This window comes from Pygoscelis adeliae, unplaced genomic scaffold, assembly GCF_000699105.1.
Source record: "Pygoscelis adeliae isolate BGI_AS28 unplaced genomic scaffold, ASM69910v1 Scaffold102, whole genome shotgun sequence".
In the NCBI taxonomy this organism is placed as follows: domain Eukaryota; kingdom Metazoa; phylum Chordata; class Aves; order Sphenisciformes; family Spheniscidae; genus Pygoscelis; species Pygoscelis adeliae.
The window spans coordinates 139,463-158,428 of record NW_008824228.1 but is presented as its reverse complement, the minus strand read 5'-3'; the positions used below and the strand labels follow the sequence as shown (position 1 = coordinate 158,428).

General features: G+C 46.5%; 2 protein-coding genes across 2 annotated transcripts in view; both read left to right on the top strand.

Moving 5' to 3' along the window:
* LOC103926018 (myosin-IIIb-like) overlaps window positions 1-15,462 on the top strand; it is a 20,830-nt gene extending 5,368 nt beyond the window's left edge. Inside the window, exons 4-21 of the mRNA XM_009334825.1 lie at window positions 564-666; window positions 1,135-1,291; window positions 1,637-1,739; window positions 2,006-2,134; window positions 3,429-3,537; window positions 4,765-4,881; window positions 5,323-5,423; window positions 5,855-5,941; window positions 6,117-6,182; window positions 6,507-6,620; window positions 7,744-7,873; window positions 9,284-9,330; window positions 9,647-9,712; window positions 9,989-10,108; window positions 11,005-11,090; window positions 13,184-13,275; window positions 14,526-14,657; window positions 15,449-15,462. Coding sequence (XP_009333100.1) covers window positions 564-666; window positions 1,135-1,291; window positions 1,637-1,739; window positions 2,006-2,134; window positions 3,429-3,537; window positions 4,765-4,881; window positions 5,323-5,423; window positions 5,855-5,941; window positions 6,117-6,182; window positions 6,507-6,620; window positions 7,744-7,873; window positions 9,284-9,330; window positions 9,647-9,712; window positions 9,989-10,108; window positions 11,005-11,090; window positions 13,184-13,275; window positions 14,526-14,657; window positions 15,449-15,462 — 1,773 coding nt within the window. The remainder of the gene's footprint in view (window positions 1-563; window positions 667-1,134; window positions 1,292-1,636; window positions 1,740-2,005; window positions 2,135-3,428; window positions 3,538-4,764; window positions 4,882-5,322; window positions 5,424-5,854; window positions 5,942-6,116; window positions 6,183-6,506; window positions 6,621-7,743; window positions 7,874-9,283; window positions 9,331-9,646; window positions 9,713-9,988; window positions 10,109-11,004; window positions 11,091-13,183; window positions 13,276-14,525; window positions 14,658-15,448) is intronic.
* A 70-nt stretch (window positions 15,463-15,532) lies between these two features.
* Window positions 15,533-18,966, top strand: part of CA9 (carbonic anhydrase IX) — a 43,719-nt gene continuing 40,285 nt past the window's right edge. Inside the window, exons 1-3 of the mRNA XM_009334824.1 lie at window positions 15,533-15,648; window positions 17,728-17,817; window positions 18,490-18,655. Coding sequence (XP_009333099.1) covers window positions 15,533-15,648; window positions 17,728-17,817; window positions 18,490-18,655 — 372 coding nt within the window. The remainder of the gene's footprint in view (window positions 15,649-17,727; window positions 17,818-18,489; window positions 18,656-18,966) is intronic.

Sequence of the window (18,966 nt, the reverse complement as noted above, 5' to 3'; positions counted from 1 at the left end):
GCAGGCTGCCCAGCATGTACCCTAAGGCATCGTTCTTCCAGTCAGCAGGTATTCTTTGCTGAAATATGGAAAAAGTGACCTTGTTTGCACCCAGTTTACCAAGCTGGTCTGATTGTTCTGTTAGTTTTCATTATAATTCACTGTCCTGAGCCTTATGCTGTCTACAAATTTCAGTAGCTGTTACCATGCTTACATTTACTGAGTGCCATGTTTGCCTTGTTTATTGTTGTAGTATAGCAAATTATCTAGTGATACCACATCAGATGCTTTGTGGAAATCTGTTATACCAACCTTATCTTTTAACAAATGAGTCAATGATCTTACCGAGATCAAATCAGTTTGACTGTGCTTATTTTCAGTAATCTCATGCTGCTTAGCCTTTGTTATATTTGCCTCTTTCAGTTCTTTTATCCGGGATGTGATAAAATAGGTGCTTTTGAGTACTCGTGGAGTGGTTCCTATTCCAGCTGAATGCTGAATAGTAAATGCTAAAGTTAAATTTTTCCAAGTAAGTTAGATTGGATCATTGAAGAATGCTTGTTCTACTTGCTCACTTGTTTTAGGTAAATCCGTTGCTTGAAGCTTTTGGCAATGCACAGACTGTGATGAATGACAACAGCAGCCGCTTTGGAAAATACATACAGCTGCGTTTCCAGAAGAATACAGGTAAAGTCAAGGGCAATTACTAGTTTGGGGGATGGTTAGGCACCGGAGAGAGTGGACTGAGTAGCCAGAGCTTGTGGAGGGTGAAATTTTGACATTTGACTCCCTGTGGGAAGGGTGTGCAATTAAGTAAAATCTTACAGCAGCCACAGCTGTAGGATAAGGCCTGGGTTTGGACAATGTGGGAGTATAGGAAGGATATGGGGGAGACGGTGCAGGGGAGGTATCAGTAGTACTCCGTGGTGCCAGAAGCCTTGGTTGCTGCTAAAGGAGGTGAGCAGACATCTCTAAGATGATGGGAAGCATGGAGAAGCCCATTTGCAGGGTGCTGGGCAGCCTAGAGGGTGTTGTACACAAGAAAGTTATTTTAGACAATTCCATGCTCCTATCACCAAATAAGAGATGCGGGACAGCTCAGTCAGCTTCATGTACCCAAGTCCATTGTTTACCCTGTCACCTTCTTGTGTGCAGTGCGAGGTGCAAAGCTGAGTGAGTACCTGTTAGAGAAGTCACGGGTAGTGCAACAAGATACCGGGGAGAGGAATTTCCATATCTTCTACTACATGTTTGCTGGACTCTCTTTGGAAGAAAAGGAGATGTATGGGCTATTGGATCCTTCACTCTACAGGTACTTCAAAGGCAGACCCTAGTTTAATCTTCATGATGGGGGATGGAGGGGAAAGCAGCATAATGGAGCCTCTGCCTCTGCCCTGTGGCTCTATCTGTGGAGCATGGTACAGGTAAACAAATTAATGGAAGCTGGAGTGGAATCTGAATGGAGGTGCATGAAGAGGTCATATGGGTCACCATGGAAGCTGGGTGGTCTGGACCCTCTTCTTTGTTGCATTACCTTGGAAAAGTTTTTTTCCCTCTCACGTCTCCACTGCGACTGATCTGCTTTGTTCCTTTGGGATAGGACTGACTTGCTGTGCTGATTGTGTGATGGTTTTGTATGGGATATACACTTTCTCAGGTACATAAGTGGACGATTTGGTACACAGGATGTAGCTCAACGCTGGAAGCACAAATACCAAGAGGTGTGCAATGCCCTTGACATGGTGGGCTTCCAAGAACAGGTCAGTTCTGGGGTCATTTAATTTCCATCTGTGCTTCCTGCAGGAATAGGCTTTCTTTCTGGCTGCTGTTTTGAGGCTCAGTCTTATTTCTCTCCTCTCTGGATTTTCTGTGTTGCTTCCAAATCACCTGAGTCTGTCAGACTTTGTGTAGAGCCTTTTCCCACAGGCTTCCTGTGCCTTTCCCTCACCTCTCCAACTTCTGGGGCCTCCATGTTATATATGTTACATGCTGATAGGTTTTCAGTCACCTTTCTTTTGTGTTTCAGGAGCAAGTGGACATGCAGGCTATCTTGGCTGGCGTGTTGTCTCTGGGCAATGTGACCTTTGAGCCTGAGGAGAGTAATGGATCTGTAAAAGTGAGTGAAGCCTCCCGGGGATGGCTGAAGGCTGCAGCGGTGAGTCACAAGAGCTGACAGAAACCTTATGGATATGATACTGGTTCCCACTGGCGGTGTGACTGCAGGAGCTGCTCCTGCCAGAGATGGCAGAAGATATTTCTACCTCAGAGTGTGAAGGCTCCTGAAGAGCAAGTTTTTTCCAGAAATGCACAGTATGACCCCATGACTGCATTTGTGTTCACTTCTATTCATTCCCAAAGAAACACTTCCCAGCTTCTATTTCTCATGTGTCTAGAACCAGTGTCTTGTGTATGGCGATATCACACGTGTCTTGTTGACTTCATGCAATACAAGCTTTTTAAAATTAAATATTATATGTTACTAAGTGTGATGATGCCTTGGAGAAATTCAGGTGTGCAGTATCTGAACACTAGTTCTGTGTTTTCAACAGATCTTGTCCAAGGATACCACCTTAACTGCTATCAATTTTTGTTGGTTATCCAGAATTAAACTTTCTACTATTTCACATGAAATTATCTCAGATTAAGTAATAGATATTCCCCAGAACCATCCCATTTTTATTATATGGGACGGGTACATTATCCTGCTTTGTTAACAACACAGAACAGAAAAACGTAACGTATTTCTGCCTTTTCTATGTCTTTTTATTTTGACCTATTTGAAATCCCAGCACCTTTGGTTTTTGGTTTCACTCCCATATCTTTGCCTGTTTCCCTCCTACACCATACCTGAAACAACCACCTACATCTGTTCAGCAGCCAACTTCTTTTTGTCTTGTTTCTTAAAGTCTCCTTGTTTTTTGCCCACGGGAGGGGAACTCCTGTTAAAGTCATTACTGAGGGGTTCAGTTGTGTCTGAGTTCCCTTTGTTTCCTGTCTCTCGTGGGTGCCTGTGAGTCTGATGTCTGCTGAAGCTCAGACATCTCAGCACCTGCACAGTCACCTCCGTGTGGTGCTGTTCAATAAGTCATTAAACCACTCAGCAGGGACTGGCGTGGCTCCCAAAGAAGGTGAAAGGTGGCAGCACTGGGAGAGCAAAACAGAAAGTATTTCAGAGAGGGCAAGAGTGAGCTTCGTCACTGCAGGGATAGCGCAGATCTCAGAGCCTGCATCTGACTCCAGTGCTGCAAGATGTTAACAGTAATACTTATCTTACAGTGGGGCTCAAAGGCCTGAATCTGAATCATGACCCCCTTACACTGGGTGTTGCACAGGCGCAAGGAGATGCAATCCCCACATGTAGAACCAGGGTTTACTATTGTCCTGGTTTCAGCTGGGTTAGGTTAAACCACGACACTATTGACTGTCCTCATCTATTTCCTCTCTCCCAGGGTCAGTTTGGAGTCCAAGAAGATGAACTGTTAAAATGCCTTATTTGTACGATGTCAGTGACCCGAGGCGAGCAGATTCAGCGTTTTCACACCCAGCAGCAGGCAGAAGGTAAGAAACATAATGAACTGCAGATGTGCTGGCTAGAAAGACTGACCCATATTTGGTTGAAGGGTGTCCCCACATACGTGCAACTTGTTGGGAACAAAGATGTCTGTCTGTGTCCCTTCATTCCTCTTGCACAGAGGCAAGTATGTCAATGTTCATCTGTGTCTCTTACTGACATGTAGGACCATAAATGCTGCTTTGTTTGATCTCCAGGAGACTGCAGAAATTAAATGATAAACCAAGGAATTAGCTTTGCTTTCTCCCTCAGTCCAGCCTAGAAGGAAACTGCAGGTATTTGTACAAAAGAGGGGAAGGCTCCTGTTGCAGAGTGCTGGCAGCGTGCAGAGCTCTAGGTAGTAGATGGAGAAATAACTGAGAGAATCAATGAGATAGCACAGTATCAGGGAGGGAGTGGGATGAAAGGGAAGTATGTTAAAGTAACAAGTGCAAGGTGTTTTTTTTCCTTTCAATAAGAAAAGAAAATAATCCAAGAGAATCTGCACAAAAAGGTTCAGTTAAAATGAAATATTTTTAAAATTTTTTAAAAAGGCATGAAATCCCAGGATTTCTAGATTATTCCTTAAAATAAATTAAAGAAAAAAACTGAAAATGGGGAATTAGCTAGTTCTGTTTCCCAAATGTCTTCTCTTGCATCTCTCTAGACAATAAAATAAACATCTCCCAACAGTAGGTGCCTCATGCACAAGGTCATGTTGATTTGGTCTCCTTCTTCTTTGAATGTCAGCAAGTTTTCCATCAATTGCATCCTCCTCTTGCCCACAGCGTTGAAACACTTGGCAGCTGTGGGCTAGGAGGAACAGAACCATTCAATTTTCCAAGTACAACTTGGAGCCTCTCACTTGGTTTAGTAGTGAGGGAATCCATACTTCGTAGACCTGCAGAGGGGAAAGCACGTCTGGATACTCTAAAAAGTGGCTGTACTTTTTTTGAAAGGAAATTTTCCGTTTTAGATGGTCTCACAAGTGCCTTAGTATGTCATATCTGATCTTGTAGAAAGACTGTGAAGATTTTGGAATGAAAGAGCTCTTTTTGAGCTTACAGAGGACAGGGATAATCAGACGGATATCTAATGTTTATCTGATCTTTAAAATAGCTTCATAAACCACTAGACATTGTTGCTAGAGGTGGATGTATTGAGGCAGCTTGTGTGCTGTGTTCCCTGCTCTCCTTGGAGCCCTTCAGTGAGTTGCTGTTGTTCTCTCTGTGCAGATGCTCGGGACTCCATTGCAAAGGTGGCATATGGCCGAGTATTTGGCTGGATCGTTTGCAAGATCAATGAACTGCTGGCTGAGAACGTGGATTCTGAGGTGGAACTGAGGGAGATAGGTGAGTTCTGCCTGCCTTGCTCCTGTTCTGTCCTCAAATGTGTGTCCCTCAGCCCCAACGAAGGAAAGGCACAATGCGAGGTTTCACAGAGATTGCTCACAGGGATCCATTATCAAAGACATGATCAAGTTGGAGATACTAGTCAGCAGCATGAAGTCTGTAGGGCCTTGGCCAACTCTGAGCAGTTTGTTGGTCTGAAGCAACTGTGAGACTGTAGTTCTGGGGCACTCTGGCTTTGCAGAGGAGCCGGGGGTGGGAGTGGGGCTTCTCCTAACTAGCTCTCTAAGGAGAGTTATGGGAGAGGTGCTGCTGGTGACTTGGCTGGGGATTCCCTGTCCCACAAGAGCTGTGTGATGGGAGATTTAGTTGTATGGGGGGGTACGCAGCTATCTGCAGGGATGGTCTGCAGGCTCCATGATGTGCTCATCTTCCCTCTTTTAGGTATCTTGGATATTTTTGGGTTTGAAAACTTTGCAGTGAATCGTTTCGAACAGCTTTGCATAAACTTGGCCAATGAGCAGCTGCAGCACTTCTTCAACCATGTAAGTCTGCTATGGGTGATCTCACCTTGTGTGGTGGAGAAAGCAGAGCACTGATCTACCTGGCACATGAAGGAGAGCTTGGGGAAAAACAGGTCTGTTGCCTGGAGGGACAGAAATAGTGATTAGTGAAGCAGGGTAGAGAGCAGCAACCTTCTTTGCTGTGGCAAGAGAGCCACTGGTGCAGGGAAGGAAGGAGTAGAAGGGTCAAGCAATAACCAAAGTTGGCAGAGCAGGGACACTTACACTCTGAGAAGTGTTCCTGCTTTATACACCAGGATCAGTGAGTGACAGGCTTACAGATGAGCACATAGAACAGCAGTTTCATCTTGGGCCTCTGATGCCGTGGGTGAGAGAGCAACGCCTCTGTCCTCTGTTCAGTGTGGAAAGCAAGATGTTCAGGGGTGCTCCAACCTCTTTTTATTCTGTTTCAGCACATTTTCCAGCTGGAGCAGGCTACCTACAAGGAAGAAGAGCTGCCTTGGGAGACTATCACATTCAACAATAATCAAGCTATTCTGGTGAGTGAGAGGACTGACAGAAGAGAATTACTCCATCCAGCCAAGAGAGGAGTCTTGCTCTTGCTCTCATGGGGAGGAGATGCACCTGGGAAGAACCTCTTCAAAGGGTGGTGTAGGTGAGAGTGGATGCCCTGTACTGCTTTAGATATGTGTAATGTGTCTCCTCTCCCTGCAGAATCTGCTCCTGGCCAAGCCACTTGGGCTTATGTCTCTTCTGGATGAGCAGAGTGCATTCCCTCAGGTATGCATGAGATAGGGGACAGAGGAATAGTGTGGGGCAATGTAGCAATAAATATTTGGGCTGCAGAGGGAGCTCTTATGTTGGAGTGTGACTTTACAGAGCAGGATGAGCAGAAGCGTTCCCATGTGTGACTGATGAGACAGGACAGCCAGATCAGGGACAGTCTAATGATATTGGCATCCCTGTGGAGAGTCAGAGAGAGAGTACAGTATGAAACTGTTGCACAGCCAAGGCCACTTCCAACGCTTTGTTTTGCTTCTGTGTGCCCTGATCAGGTCTCTGTTGCAGCCTTATTGTTTGATTATGAAATCTGCTTTCTTGTAGGCAACTGATAAGACATTTGTGGATAAACTAAACAGCAGCTTCAAGGGGAATTTACACTTCCAGCCAGGCCGAAGCCATGTTTTGGGCTTCAGCATCATTCACTATGCTGGGAAGGTATGTACTGTTTGCAGGAAGAATGCTGTTGTAACATATGTAGGAGCAGGGAAATGTGCTGCTTGACAAATAAGGCTTTGATGTGAAGGAGTGTATGGTCTGACGATGATGTAACAGAAGTGATGTGTTCCCAGGAGTTGCCTCCTAGGACTCCCTGGGGTTTCCGTAGAAGGAATAGGAAGAGAGGACCCCTGAGGAAAGTGGGGCTGCCTCTGGGAAGCATAGGATATTAGAAGAACCTGCTGTACTCGTCATCGTTCTATTGGAGCTCTAGTCTTAAAATAGTCCTTTATAAAATAAAAGCCCTGCATCCGCTGTGCAGCACCAAAGGACAGTCTAATGGCTTTACCTTTACCTGTTGGGTTCCAAAGCATAGCAGTCACTATTTTATTGCAAGCACTGAGGAACGCAGTGAGAGCAGCCAGGTGTTTTGAAAGTGGAGGCAATTATTTATGCATTCAAATGATATCTAAGCAGCTTGGGATTTAGGACTGTGCATGTAACCTTACTGCTACCAATTTTGAAAGCATTGGCCCAAATATGTTGAACTGATTGGAGATAATTTTTGGAGCAGGAGCAGACATGACAATTCAGGTCATCGTAATAAGCAATTTAGTAACCTCATCTCACCATTGTTGACTAAGTTATTACTTGTGACGTTCTTTATTACAAAAATTAACACCTAACGTAGAAAGGGAGCGCCAGGCTGGAGATGCGAAAGGAAGAGAGCAAGAGACACAAGGGGATGCATAACAACAGGATGGAAGCCTATTCAAAGGGAAGAGGGGGAGAGCAAGGAAAAGAGTGAAGCATAAACCAAAAATAAATGAAACTTCATAATCAAGGAAAGGAGAACAAGAAAAGGTGGATGTCTCAGTGTTGTGCTGCACTTCTGTGGTTCTAATGCCTCAGTGCCATCAGCGGGGTTTTGTTCCTCAGGATTTGCATCTGAATGGCGTGCATATGCATTTACAGAATTCACAGTGTGAGCCAGTGTACAGAATTCACGTGCCAGCCAATGTACATTCAGTTTAACAGTTGCTTCTGGCAAGCTGTGGAGGTGGCTTTCACAGCAAGCCTGTGAGCACTGCTGGCCTTAGTGACTTGCTGCCCTTTCCCCTAGGTACAATATACTGCTGGGGGCTTTCTAGAGAAGAACAGAGACACCTTGCCAGCCAACGTTCGTGGGCTTTTCATCAAGAGCATCACTCCCTTGCTCAGTGTGCTGTTCACAGGCAAGTCCCTCTGCTATGGTAGGGCATCCTACATGAATCAAGGCCCACCTCGGCAAGAGTTAGGTGTGGGGATGAGACTTGTATGCTATGAATGTGTTTCACAGCTGGCAGCCCCAGGGAGACTCTGGGAAGGCTGCAGCCTGGAGTGGGGCTGCTGGCATATACTGAGCTGGTGGAGCTGTTCATTCCTCCCTGGAGAGCAAGGCAGGTTGTATCCTCTTCCAGAGAATTATCCACTGCCCAGATGTCTTCTCTCGGATCAGATAGCCCACCTTCTCCAGGGCCAGTGCAGGACTGTCTCCACTGGCACTTTCCATATGCTCTGTTCTTATCTAGAAATGAAGCTAGACAAGGTCATAGCTTCTAGCTGTTCATACTGAAAATAGAGTGCTGTAAAGCCACAAGCAACGAGTGTAGAGATTATCCTTTGCAAACACATTTTGTTTTTCAGGTACAACTTGTTAAAAACCCCTGAGGTCATGCATTATTTCTCTCCCACTGCTACACTCCCTTTTTCTAGTTATTGATAAGACCTCAGAGTCTCCAAGGCTTCTATGAAAGTAAACATTTAAAGAAAAGTCAGGTGGTCGCTTCCTTGGAATTTGTCTGGCCAAACACAGTGCTCCTGGTGCAGAAATTTTTTTTTTTTTCCTATTCAGTGCATGCCACTTTCTGGGATTTACAAGTAACTGATGAATTTCATTTCTATTCTCCACTGTGTTTTTCAGCTCTTATGCTCAGGAGTATCTTCCTTCATTACCACTTCCACACTGTTACTGAAGACACTTAGTCTAGTCCCAACTCTTTGAAAGTTCATAAACAGTGGAGATAACCTGTTCTCAGACTGGTTGTCCAGTCCTGGGCAGCCGGCTCTAGGTGGCCCTGCTGAGCAAAGGCGTTGGCCCAGATGACCTCCAGAGGTCCCTTCCAATCTCAACCATTCTGTGGTACTATGATTCACATGAGACTGTTGCATCAAGGGTGTGCAAGACTGTCATTAGATCCTTCAGTAAATTCAACTTCCCTGAATTTTTCATCTTGTCACTGAATTAGTTTTAAGCCATCTGACTTTATATAACTTCCCGTCTTGACTGCTGTAGGTGAGCTTCCCATTCGCTATCTGTACTTTTTTTCTGCATTGTTAGATGCCCGTTGATGATATTTCTTTTGAAAGTCATTTAGGGTTGTTCAATAACCTGATTGCCTTGTCTTCTCAGTGGCAGAAAATAATATTGTATGCTTCATCTATTTGCATTTTCTTCTCCCTTTCTTTAACTCTTTCCTTGTATTTCCATGTGGTGAAACCTAATGCCCTGTTTGTGATTCAGTATTTGTAGGGAGACTTGTGTGTGAAGTGAGGCTTGAATGTTTAGACATGGTTGATTGCAAGCAAAGGTGCAAAATTAACTATTGTCTGTCTTCTTCCAGCCACTGTCTCCAGGACGGGGACACTGATGCCTCATGTGAAAGCCAAGGTATTGCACTTTAGGTCCACATGGCAATTGATAAATGATGGCATAGTTATCTGATATCTATTATTTGAGAAATTGGCTGAAAATGAGAGCAGACAGAAATTGGTTGAAAATAAGAGCAGACAGCCATCTGCTTGAAACAATTTCTCCTTTGTTTTTTACTGGGTTTTCTGTTTGCTTCTGCTGATATGTTTAACTTGTCTTCCCTCCCCTGAAATCCATCCTCTCTCCTTTTTGCCATCTGCCTTCCAGCAGAGCTCTTTGGATAGCAATCAAGCACTTCTTCCAGGGGTGATCTTTTGTTTGGGTCTGGTTTCAGGTCATACCAGGAGCAGACAACAAGTTCAACAGCACACGAAAACAGTCTGTTGGAGCTCAGTTCCGGGTAAAGTATTGCTGCACTGCAGTGCCCCTTGAGATGAGTGCAGTGATATTTTAGTGAGAGCTTTCGGGCTGCTAAGCATAGTTAAAGCATCCAGCCTGTAGACAGGGGTTTTTCTGAGTGCCAAGTACAGCTGATCATGGTGGGAGTTACCATTGTTATCAGAGCCTGGGAAGTTGCTGTGGGGTGGTAAAACAGTTCTCGCTGCAGGATATTGCACGCTGGGGCCTGGCAGTGCTTTGGCTTGCTGGACTGTTGATCTTTCTCTGCCCTCGCCAGCATTCCCTGATGGTGCTCATGGAAAGGATGTATTCTGCCAACCCGCACTTTGTGCGCTGTATAAAGCCCAACAACCAGAAGGAGCCAGGTGTGGTGGACAGCCAGATGGTGCTGCTGCAGGTGAGGAAAAGCAGTGTCCTTTACAGGTACTTCTGCCACGTCTCAGTGGGGAGGGCAGACCCCACCAAAAGGCTGTGCAGGTAGGTGGAAGCTGGCTGGTCTGAGTATCTCCTTGCAAGAGAAAGAGTAGGCGCACTTTTTATGCATGTAAAGGTTCTGGGTACTTTGTTTTTGTGACACAGACTGCTAGGTCCAGGTTTTGCAATCTTAGTTCTCTCCCATTTTCTTTTTCATGAATGCAATGAGATCTGCTTGTCAGGCACTAGGATTCATCTTTGCATCTCCTGGATGGGGACTGGTACAGACAGTACTCCAGAAAAAATGATGCTTCCCGGAGGAGACTGTTCTCGCCCATCAGCCAGGGCAACTCTGAATAGGAGCCAAGATGGGATCGCTTTGATAGGAGCTGAAACGTGCTGATATGACTGTCTTTGGATATTGTGTCAGGTCTGAGATCCAGACGCTTTAAAGAATACTGAAAATGATCAGAAGAGTTCAGAAAGCTCTGTGGCCTGTTTAATGTATATAAGAAAGGATAGGATTAAGAGGGAAGTTCATCCGTGCCTCAGAGAACTTCTTTGTCCAGATTTGGAAGTAAAAGGCTATCCTCTAAGGGACAGAGGCAAAGCAGTACCCATGGCTGGGAGGTGAAGTTATTTCAGTCCTTGGTTTTTATGGTTTCCAACTTTTAACTGAGAATGGTTAATCATCAGAGTTACAGGATGTGGTAAATTCAGTCTTTAACCAAGGAAACATTTTCAGAAAGAAACTTTTTCGTTTTGAACTAGAGACGTTTAGGGCTGAATGAAGGCATTTCTGGCTGCAGAGGAGCAAACTGATGTCCTAATGATCTGTTTCTGTTTGTTTCTTTGATCCTCTTTGTGGTGCTGCTTCAGCTCCGGTACAACGGACTGCTGGAGACAATCCGTATCCGAAGAGATGGCTTCTCCTGGAGACCGTCATTTGAGGAATTTGCTGAAAGGTTTGTTAAAACCTCTGAATGTTCCTTGTTAGATATTGTTAGGGAAGCGACCCTGGTAACCAGATATGGGCAAGGAGTGAACCAGCCTCTTTAAAGTTCACATGCCTGAGATCATGGGATTGTTTGCTGTGGGAGGCTGAGTGGGAAAGACAGTGATTTATTGTTGTTTGCTGTGAGAGTAACATGGATCAGCTCAGCACATCAACAATGTGGCTCTTACCTTGCTGTATTTGTTTGTTTTTCACAGATATGGAATTCTTCTAGTTAAACCAGATGTTTCCCTCACAAAAGAAAGGTAGAAACCCTTCCTTTGTTATGTGCAATCCAGTTTGTTCTTCAGAGACTTTTGCTCTCAGAGGAGCATAGCAAACTGAGTAAAAGGAACAAAGTGAGGATGGGTTTTTGTGGTGATGGGGAACACAAATCCCTAGGCAAGGACAGTTAGTGTTTAAAAAGCATTTGGTACAATGATGAATGAAATCTTTCTTGAATTGCTATGTAGCAATTCAATTCAATTACTGTAATGCCTTGCTATCCTGTGGAATGAGAACTGGCTAATGTATTCAATTTAGGGAGTCATAATAACGGTCAAGGGTGTCCACTGAACTCAGTATGGCAGGGGCTCAGCACAGTTTCCATGTGCCTCTCCAGGCTTTTTCCTGATGGCCTCATAGGAGAAGAAGAAGATAAAGACAATGCTGAGCAAGCAGCCAGCACTGAATGTCTCCCAGGCTAGAGAGGACGTTTCTGGTCCAAGAATTGTTTATGTGTACAGGCATAATATACCCCCACCACCTTCAGAACCTGCCTGTTCCTTACACATATAAATGTCCCTCCAGCTCTGCAGTCTTACCCTGTCAGCTTTTTACTTCCTACGTCTAGGGCAGCAACTCCCCACCCATTCCTTCCCACTTTCCCAGTCCCTCCTTCCTGCCATGGTCAATTGTGACTGATAGTGAAAATGAAGCATGTAGGGCAGCCAGCTGATTGGGGTTTTTTTTGGTCTTTTAAGAAAAGGATTTGAGTGTTCTCCTGGAAAAGTTCTTTCCCGGCAGTACCTCCTCCAGCCTTCACAGAGCTTCCTTGAAGTTACTGGTGATACTGAATTAATAAGAATTGCAAACCCAGTTGAGACCCAAGTCAAGGGAGAATCGCATGGATGAGAGAAAGATGATGGTAGACAGGCAGCACGGTGTGTTTTCAGACACAAAAAACATAGGATGCTTTTGAGAAAAGAATTACCTTGGATATAGATTCTGGCACAGTGGAATTTGGCTGAGATAGAAATGAAAACCACTTCTGCTTTGCTATGTGAGATATTAGCAAAAAGTGCCACTATGGTTTCACAGGCTGGATTTGCAGGCAGAGGGAGGAAGCTGTCTGTGTGGTGCAGCTAGAGTATTGCTTTCAGTTCCAAGTGTTGGCGAATCTTTCTGAGTGACCCAAATTTTATCACTAGAGTCTGCAAAATGAAACTGGAATTGGAAAACAGACTTTCTCCCGGAAGTCTTGCTGTGCCGACCTTGCAACTTGTGTGCTCCAAAGAGCTTGGAAATGAAATGAGGAAAAATAGTTCTGAGAATAAAATAAGCTCTGCAGAGTTGCCTCCCAGAGAGCTGAAGGAAATCTGCCTCTAGGAAACCCATTTGCTGATGTTTCTGAATGTGGTCCTAGCTGTACCTCAGGGAGCACTACAGATTGACAGCCAGTTACTGAATGCGATCGGGTGACAGGGGACAGAGAATGTAATGCAGGATCATTGAGGCACTTTCTCCCCCTTTATGCACCTAAAACCACTGGCTGCATGGTGTTCACTTTGGGTGGAAAATTATTTCTTTCACTTTTTTCCTCTCTTTCAGCTGCTTGGACATACTGCAAAGTACAGAGCTGAAAGGCTGGATATGTGGGTAGGTGTGAATCACTGTTGCTGGGAATGAGGGGCCTGAACTGCAGAGACTTTATACATGTAGACTGTTACCTGGTTCTCTTCTGGGAGAACTTTGTGGCTGTAGGAAAGGCCTGTCCAAAGGATGATTGGATGCAAGTTTAGACAAACTGTTTCTCACTGCTTCTTTCTCTCCCCAACTTCTCAGGAAGTCACGACTTTTCTTTAAATATTGGCACCAGGGACAGCTGGCAAAGTATGTGGAGCGACTGGAAAGAGCAGCAGTTGTCATACAGAAAGGTGAGCACTGGGGCAGGAGAGTCCCTCAACTCTGATCTCAGACCAGGGCAAGGAAAAGCTTTTCTCCAGTCCCTGTTCCACCATTGCACCTTTGCAGATGACAGAAAGGCAGGCTAGGTGCCATCTCCATGTCAAGGCCCTGTGGAGTCAGAGTGCCTATTGCAGTTGCCCACCTCCTCAGTGCTCATCCTCAGTCAGGGAGAGCCATCAGACAGCGTGAGCCTTGGAAAGGGAAAGCATGTGTGCAGGAGAACTGAGCTGAGCCAGGCAAGCATATGATTTGGCTGTGTCCCGAGATATGGGTAACCATCCTCTGGAGTGAGGGCTTGTTTGTAAGTGGTGTTGAACTGAGGAGAGGGAAAAGAAGATGAGGTAAGCAGATCTCATTCCTACTTTCAGAGACAAGCAGAAGGGGATGAAGTTTTGTTTTGGTGTAGGTTTTTTTCTTTCCTTTCTGGGTAGCGTTTGCTCTGGCAGCCTGTTTCTCCAGAACAGGCACTGTGGGCAGTTTGGTACTTACCTCTGCACAGGCTCCATGAGGACTGTGCAACCAGGAGGAGGAGGCTGTCATCCTGCCTGGTCCCTCTCTGTTGTACTTCTCTTCTGTACGGGTTGTTGCACTGCTGAAGCATCTGAGCAGCTTCCAGCTATGCACTGTACAGTATGACAAACATCAGGCTGTCACATGCTGTGCCTTGTTCACATCTGTGAGGAAGATGTGTGGGTAGTGGGTAATGAGAGAGTACAGCTTTCAGTTCATGTGCTTTAGTACCTGGTAGAGTAGGCAGGATAATGCAATGTCTGTAAAGCTCCTGATGAACCCTGTCATGGCTGCTTATGAGAAAGGTTATCCTGTGGGCTGACACCAAGGAAATCCCGTCTCCTGCACGGAAGAGCTTTGCTTTTACTGAGTAGTGTCTGAAGGGTACCAGCAAGATACATGGTTAACAGAGGCCCTTCTGTGAGACTTTGTTTTTTAGGTATCCTGTGCCTTGGCATTGGAGATGAGAGCTTAGATCTGTAATTTGATTTTTTTTAAATCTGTGATCCGGCAACTTAGAGAGTAGAAGACAGTTCTCACATGGTTTTGACTGCCTGCTCAAGTAGAGTCTGCATTGCTCTTTATTAATGTGATTGAAGTGTTGAGGGCTTTGCACTGGGTGAAGGAATATCACCCAGCGTGCTTCACCCAGGGAGTGACAACGGCGTGATGAGCGTATTTGTTCTAACCACAGCTTTTCTCTGAACAGTTTTCAGGGGATTCAGATACAGGAAGAGTTACCTAAAACTGGTGGCTGAGCTGAGAGCTCAGGCACAGCGGCTACAGGAGGAGGCAGAGAGAGAAAGAAGCCGGCAGCTGGCAATAGAAGCAGAGGCCCAGAGTGAGTTGCTCCCACTCCCACTGCCCCTGTGCATGGCCACTCATGCGATGATCACCTCGAAGTGCCATAAGCTCCAGGTGATGATGGCCTGCCCTTGGCTCTCCTGGGGCTGGGGGCTCCACTGATGCGGTGGGCAGGGAGGTGCCGACATTTCTGCCATTTGAAAGTGCATCCTTCTCTTTGGGGAGCAGAAGCGGTGTGATGAAGGTCATTTTGCCTGCCTGTGTTGGGAGGAGTGCCAAGCTGTGTCTTTCCCATATATTCCGTGCAGCAGAGCCTGTCCCTATCCTGGGCATGTGAAGGATGGATCTTGGATGCTAGATTTCATCTATTTCTTTCATCTTGTTGCAGAAAGAATCTCCCTTCCAGTCCCCATGCCGCGAAAGAGGCGCCCTCAGCCTTGTCCCCATCCCGATAAGCCACCACAGCCACCAGTGCCACGGCCACGCAGCAAACTAACAGAGGTAGTGATATTGGCTCTGCTTGGGGCCCCTTAGCCAGGTGTGCTGGTTCCCTGCTCCTTCCACCTTCTGCAAGCACATGTTCTCCTGCATGTGGTCCCAGGAGAACTTTGTCATTCTTGTTACAAGAAGTGAGAGAGTCCTTTCCTACTGTGGTTATTTAAAAGCGTAGTCAGGACCTCTGAGGAACTGAAAGCAGTGTTGGATCGTTTACGACTGATCTTGTCTTAAGGGACTCAGGAATGGGATCACTACCAAAGTGATCCCTTCAAAGGTCCCCTGCCTTTGACCTTGCTTTCATGCCCACTTTCCCCCTCTCCCCACTTTCAGTCCACTCCTTTTGATAACTTCTTGGACCCTTCTGTGCCTCGCCCTGTTCTGGGGACAAAGGAACACACTGGAGAAGAGGCAAAAATGAGGAAACTCAAGAGAGGAGCAACTCTCCGCTGGTTCAAAGAGACGCAGGCCCAGAAGGTCATGCAGGATGATGGGGCCTTTCCAAGCTGGCTGCATGGGATGATCAGCCGGAGGTGAGCATGCTGGACACAGTGGCCGCAGCTTCGGCTGTGGCAGGCAGGCAGAAGCTGCTGTGTCCTTAGGAAGACTGTGTAGGTTGAATTTGCCAGGATTTGCCTCCTTAAGGAATGGGAGTGACCTGCATAACCTTTCACTTTTAGGCTGTAAGCTTCAAACCCCTAGGGGGAAGCTTGGAGCTCCCTGTCACAGGATGCAAATGCTGAAACTTTACATGGGTCCAGGGAAGGACTGTGGAAATTCATAGGAAATAAGTCCACTGTGGGTTCCTAAATACAGATCCTGTGCAGGGAAGGGAGGCTTGGGAAGTACTTGGAGAGGAAATAAATGCATGCATTTACCCTGTTGTGGACCATTTGCAGAGACGTGATATGGAATGAAAATGGACTTTTCATCTGACTCATGATGACTGTTCTCATATCTCTCAGTTTAGGTCAGGAGGAGACCTCAGTTTACAGCAAGAGAATACAGAATTCAGTGTACATTTATTTTAAAGAAGTATGAAGAGGGGCTTTAGTGAGTACCCAATGGCAAGATTCCCCCAAAGCCCTTAGAGATTGGAAAGGAAGGCTTTTTGTTGATACCTCTGCCCATCTAAGGAGAGTGCAGCGTAGGTGGAATTTACATCCCTTTAGGCTGGGAGAGACATCCACAAAGCCCTGCCTTCTTACAGAGTTGTTTACGAGACTGTGAACTATCAAGCATTTTTGGGAAAACCTTTATTTAAATGCTTGAAATTTTGCTACTGGGTATGCCTCACACTTCACTCTCTTGGCTGAGCCAAGCACTACTTTCCAAGCAGTGTGATAATCAGAGAAATGCTGATTATGCCAGCGATTGGACAGGAGCAAGATGGTGGGGTTAGCAGGTAGACGTCAGAATTTCTGGCTATAGTCTCTCCTGTGTGCAAATTACATTAATTGGTGCTGCATATGGTGCTGCATGCTGCATGCTTGCTAACTGCCGGTGTCTCTTATTTGGTGGGACTTGTGTGTGGGCGTTGCTGCCAAGCATGCCTGTCATTTGAACACCTTTATCCTCTTGTTCCAGTTTGTAACTTCTTTCTGTTAAAGCTGTAAGTCTCCTTCAGTCTTATTACATCACAAGTTCCTGGATTTTGTCAGTTTATCAGTGTGAACATTACTCAGAGACTTATACAGCATGTTAGCTTAGTAAAGAACACAACAGTAGCCGACAACTCCCTGGTAGCTGCATTTTTTTTTCTTTTTTTAAGGTAATTAACAAGGCCCCCACTTGCATTAATGCTTTTGTCCACAGATCCAAGAATGCAGGAGAGGACCTAGCACCTGGAAGACAAAACTGTCTGAATTTGAATGTAGGCTAGCCATGAGCACTTCACAATGAAAGACATAGCAGATCCTTCCCAAAGACACTGACGATTAGATACTTTTGAAGTGGTGCTTCCTGTTGTTGGATTTAAGTCTCCATACAGCAGTGTAAGCTCAGGCGTAATTAACAGAGCAGCCAGAGCAATCCCAAACTGCACTGATGTGATTTGCAGTCACCTTTAGCCTCGAGCAGGGCACATGACAAGCACAAAGCAATGCTTAGTCTATTGGGCAGAGAGGGGGAAGACCTCCTTCCAGCAGGAAGTTGAGAGACCCAGGCTGGTATAATCCGTGTTGGTGTTTTTCCAAGGCACTGGGCTTACCTTGTGCTGAGCACCACTACCCGACAGCATTCTGACTTCTTCCGTCAGCCCTGGAGCGTAGGAGATGCATATGTGCACAGCCTCCTCACCTCAGCGATGCTTTGTAATGTGTTCTGTGCTGGAAGGCAGCTGTTCCTATTGCACTACTCAGACCGCTGGAGCAGGTTTGGAGCAGCCCTGCTTGGAGAGGCTTTGGCTGAGAGTATTGTGCCTCCTCAGCCTGCTAATGCCTCCTTGCACCAGCAAGCTTGAGTCTGGAAACCTCTAGCTAGGAACATAGGGGGCAGATGCTGGCCTCCCTGTGGAGTGGGAGCACTACCATGGTAGCACGTGAGACAGGATGGGCACCCCTGCATAGAGGCAGCTGCTCACTGTCCGCTGAAAAACTCTTTCCTGCTTCCAGGGAAGCTGAAAACTTGCTGATTGACAAACCTTTGGGTTGCTTCCTTGTTCGGATCAGCCAGAGCCAACCAGGCTACACCTTGACATACAGGTAGGTAATAAGCCTTGCAGAGAAGAAAAAAGAAGGTCCTAAACTGAGCTATGCATGGCTGGAGGAGTCCACAGAGGAGTCCAGTGAGGATGATGCTCAGCCTCTCCTGTTGTGGGTGCCTCAGACAGTTTGGAGTGGCAGACAGGACACTGTGGAGTCTGTCTCTCACCAAAAACTAGATCTGTTTGTGGGTGCAGTGCTGTGGCTCCAAGGGTGCAGGTCCTGCTTGGGCTGTGCTATATGGCTGAGTGGGCAAACCAGGTTGGAAGAAGCATTGACCGGAGCAGAGGAGATGAGTCTAGGGGAGGGCCTGAGGTGAGGCAATCAGAGTGCTGCAAGGGCATGGTCTTTGTACAGGCTCAGGCAAGGGGTAGGGCAGAGTTTTAATGTGGACAAGAGGCATGAGAGGTGGTACAGTCTGCTGGGGTTTGGATCCAGCTGCCGGGGTTCTCCTGTCACTGACTTTGGGGAAATTGCTGCTCCTCCAGCACCTACTAGCACAGCATGTGACACTCCGGCATGGTGCGTCTCCTGCATCTTTGTGATGTTTGTTACTGCGGCTCCTGATCACATCTGGCCTCTTGAGACAAGAATTGCAGAAAGCAATGACTAGGTCCTGGAGAGACGTTGTGGCGCCATGCCATGACTATTTCTGTCTGTACATCTCCCCAGGGGCGAAGGCCGTTGCAGACACTACATGATCCAAATGCAGCCCAACGCACGCTATGTCATCCTGGGGGAAGACCGGGCTCACGCCTCGCTCACTGAACTGGTTCAGTATCACCAGACTGTGGGCATCCAGCCCTTCATGGAGATACTGACTGTTCCCTGTGGGCAGGTGAATGTTAAGGATCTGCAGCTGGAAAAGGGGATGGGGCATGGACTGTGCCCCGAGCAGACAGAGTCACTGTGGCAGCATCTCTCTTTTGTGTTCCCGTTGGTGGTATGCCATTCTGTCCAAGCAGCTTGGCCTCTTCTGCATGCACTGGGAAACACTACTAGCTGGGCACTGGGGAGTCCTGAGGTGGGGGAGAGGCCCTGGTGGGTGGATGACACACCCCTGCCCCCTGAATGTCAGCAGTGGTCACAGCTGGGTATTCCTCTTCATTGTGCTGTTTGGGGTGTGTGGAGGGGCTGCAAGCCCCTGCT